The sequence below is a fragment of the Populus trichocarpa genome, chromosome 19, assembly GCF_000002775.5.
Source record: "Populus trichocarpa isolate Nisqually-1 chromosome 19, P.trichocarpa_v4.1, whole genome shotgun sequence".
NCBI lineage: Eukaryota > Viridiplantae > Streptophyta > Magnoliopsida > Malpighiales > Salicaceae > Populus > Populus trichocarpa.
Window position 1 is genome coordinate 14,644,276 of NC_037303.2, and position 2,687 is coordinate 14,646,962.

Sequence of the window (2,687 nt, forward strand, 5' to 3'; positions counted from 1 at the left end):
ACGAAGATTTGACATGAAACAACGTTTACGTTCAGTTTCCAGATGGAGACTTATTAGTCGGTCAAGAACGTGTGGACAGGTGTTGCAAATCTTTCCATTTCCTAGCTGTATTTTTTAGTTATTTTTTTTATTAATATAGGTATCCCGATCAGTTTACACGTACCTCGACTAATCCTATAGACCTTGAAGTTAACGATCATATAAATCTTCAGTATTTCTAATATTTGTGAGACTCGAACTAATGACATCTAGAGATCAAAGTTTTTTTTACATTATTAAACTTTACCTATGCTATCAAGTATTAAGTTAAATTAATCCAAAGTAAAAATTACTATCATTAAACTCATTTAACCCTGCAAAAACCTCGTTTAACTCTCTTCTAAAAAATATTTCTCACGTAAACCCACTACAAACCAAAACTAGACTTTTGCAGTGGCAACCCCACACAAACTGTAGAAAATAAACTGGCCGGCAATGTTAAAGAGACAAACTAAAACTGAGACAGGGTGCAAAATTTCCAAGGAAAGAGAAAACCGACTGTAGACTTTCTCTTATACTGTCAACAAAAACCTTAATAAATTCTAAATAGTAGTTTAGGTGGTGAATAAGATATATTTTTCTTCTCTTTTTAATTTTTTTAGAGTTTAAACTTTACGGTTCATGCTCGATAAAATTTATTCTAAAATATACCAAGCTAATGTAGGGATAAACCCGTAAGATTATTTGATAAAAAAAATTTAAGTTTAATTAAATTTGAGGTTAATAATCTGCTTAAATTTGTGTAAAGAAAAGATTTAATTTTAATAAATAAGCATTAATTTGAAAATTATTAATCTTTAAAGTTTAAAAATAAAAAAATACCCTTATGTAACAGTCCCTCCTCCTCCGGCCTAATAGGATCATTGGTCAAAAAACACACACATTGGTTCCACAAATCCATCTCAAATGACAACAATACCCTTCCGCTGACCATTTCTTTGGCTTTCCCTATGCGACAATGAGGAAGTCAAAACCAAAAGAACCACTGATGTGAACAGGCACAAGCTGTCCTAAATGACCAAAACACCCATGACGAACTTCTGCGAAACAGAGGCAGCGGCATCCTCTGTAAGGAATCAAAGCCGACCAATGCAAATAAAAACCTCACTGTCCCCTCGCTGGCACCCATCGTAAGACCATAACCCTTCAGTCCCTTCCTAGAAGATCCTCTACTTTCCTTCCTCCCCTATATAAATCCACCAATTCATGCATTTCAACTCATAAAATCACAAAAAAATCCAATCCTTACACTTATTTTCAAAAGGGTCTTGATCAAGAATGGCAGGAGCTGATAAAAGAGCAGATTTTGAAGACTTGTTGCCTGTAATGGCAAACAAGCTAGGTGGGGAAGGGTTGATAAACGAGCTGTGTAATGGGTTTCAGCTGTTGATGGATAAAGATAGAGGGGTTATTACCATGGAGAGTTTGAAAAAGAATGCAGCTTTCTTGGGTTTGCAAGATTTGAGTGAGGATGAGCTTGTTAGTATGGTTAAAGAAGGTGATCTTGACCGTGATGGGGCTTTAAATCAAATGGAGTTTTGTGTTTTGATGTTTAGACTGAGTCCTGAATTGATGCAAGAATCAAGATTTTGGCTTGAAGAAGCACTTGAAGAGGAGCTCAAGGGTTATGGATTTTGAGCCATGGCTAGCTGGCGATATCTATAATGATTTCTTTGCCATTGCAAAGATTAAGTTGTCTTGAAAATAAAAATAACATTGCCTTGATATGGTCCTGACTGCTTCTGTTTGATTTGTTTTCTTTCTTTTTCCTGAAAGAAATTTGTTTTCTTATTTATCGTTATTGATGTTCAAAATTGAAAAGAAATACACAGGATTATTTATTGTTATTGATGTTCATAGTCTTGTGCATTTATTGCTTGTTTCATTTTTTTTTAAATTTGTTTTACTAATAATGTTTACATTAATCAATATTAAATTAACAAAATCTATTACTCAGATTTGGAACTCTTTTGGGACAATATTATATTAAGTGGTCCCTAATCTAACACTAACAACTAATTGCTTGTATTTATTGACCATTCCACTTGTTCAGAAAATAAATAAAAAATAAAAAAGGGCCGTTACCCATACTCCCAAATACTAATAAAGAAGTAGACCAGGTGAGGGGTAATATTGTAAACGTGTCATCTGAGTCAACCTATATGACAATTCTCAATTGGGCTCTTATGGTATGGTTTTGTCCTCTGAGTTTCCAATTTACAATAAATCATCAATTACGTCTCTTTATCCAAATAAAAAAATGTCGTTCTTTCCTAAAGAATATAGAAGTTATAGAAAGAACTAGTTTATTGACAGTATTTTCATTGGGGGTGGAATCTAATTTTCTAGAATGTAAAAAAAATATCTGGATCTTTAAAAAAATTTCAATATTGTCATGAAACTTAATACAATTATTCAAATTTAAAAATTTTTGACCTTTTTATTTGCTTAGCCCGAGTTTTAAATTAAATTATATAAAAATTAGATTGATGTGAGTTTATTTACTAGACAGGTTCAAAGAGAAAAAATCAACTCAACCAATATTAAAAGATAAAATTAAATAAAAAATTTATATTAAAGAATGAAATTTAAAAAAATTATTATATAATAAAAAACACAAAAACTAATTTACTATTACTCTAATACTA

At 31.6% G+C, this 2,687-nt stretch overlaps 1 protein-coding gene across 1 annotated transcript; it reads left to right on the forward strand.

The window, feature by feature from the left end:
• The first annotated feature begins 1,156 nt into the window (after positions 1-1,156).
• Positions 1,157-1,896, forward strand: LOC7458849 (calcium-binding protein PBP1). The gene has a single exon (XM_002326060.4). It carries the CDS (start codon positions 1,318-1,320, stop codon positions 1,675-1,677), a length of 360 nt encoding a protein of 119 aa, XP_002326096.1. The 5' UTR covers positions 1,157-1,317; the 3' UTR covers positions 1,678-1,896.
• The last annotated feature ends 791 nt before the right edge of the window (positions 1,897-2,687 follow it).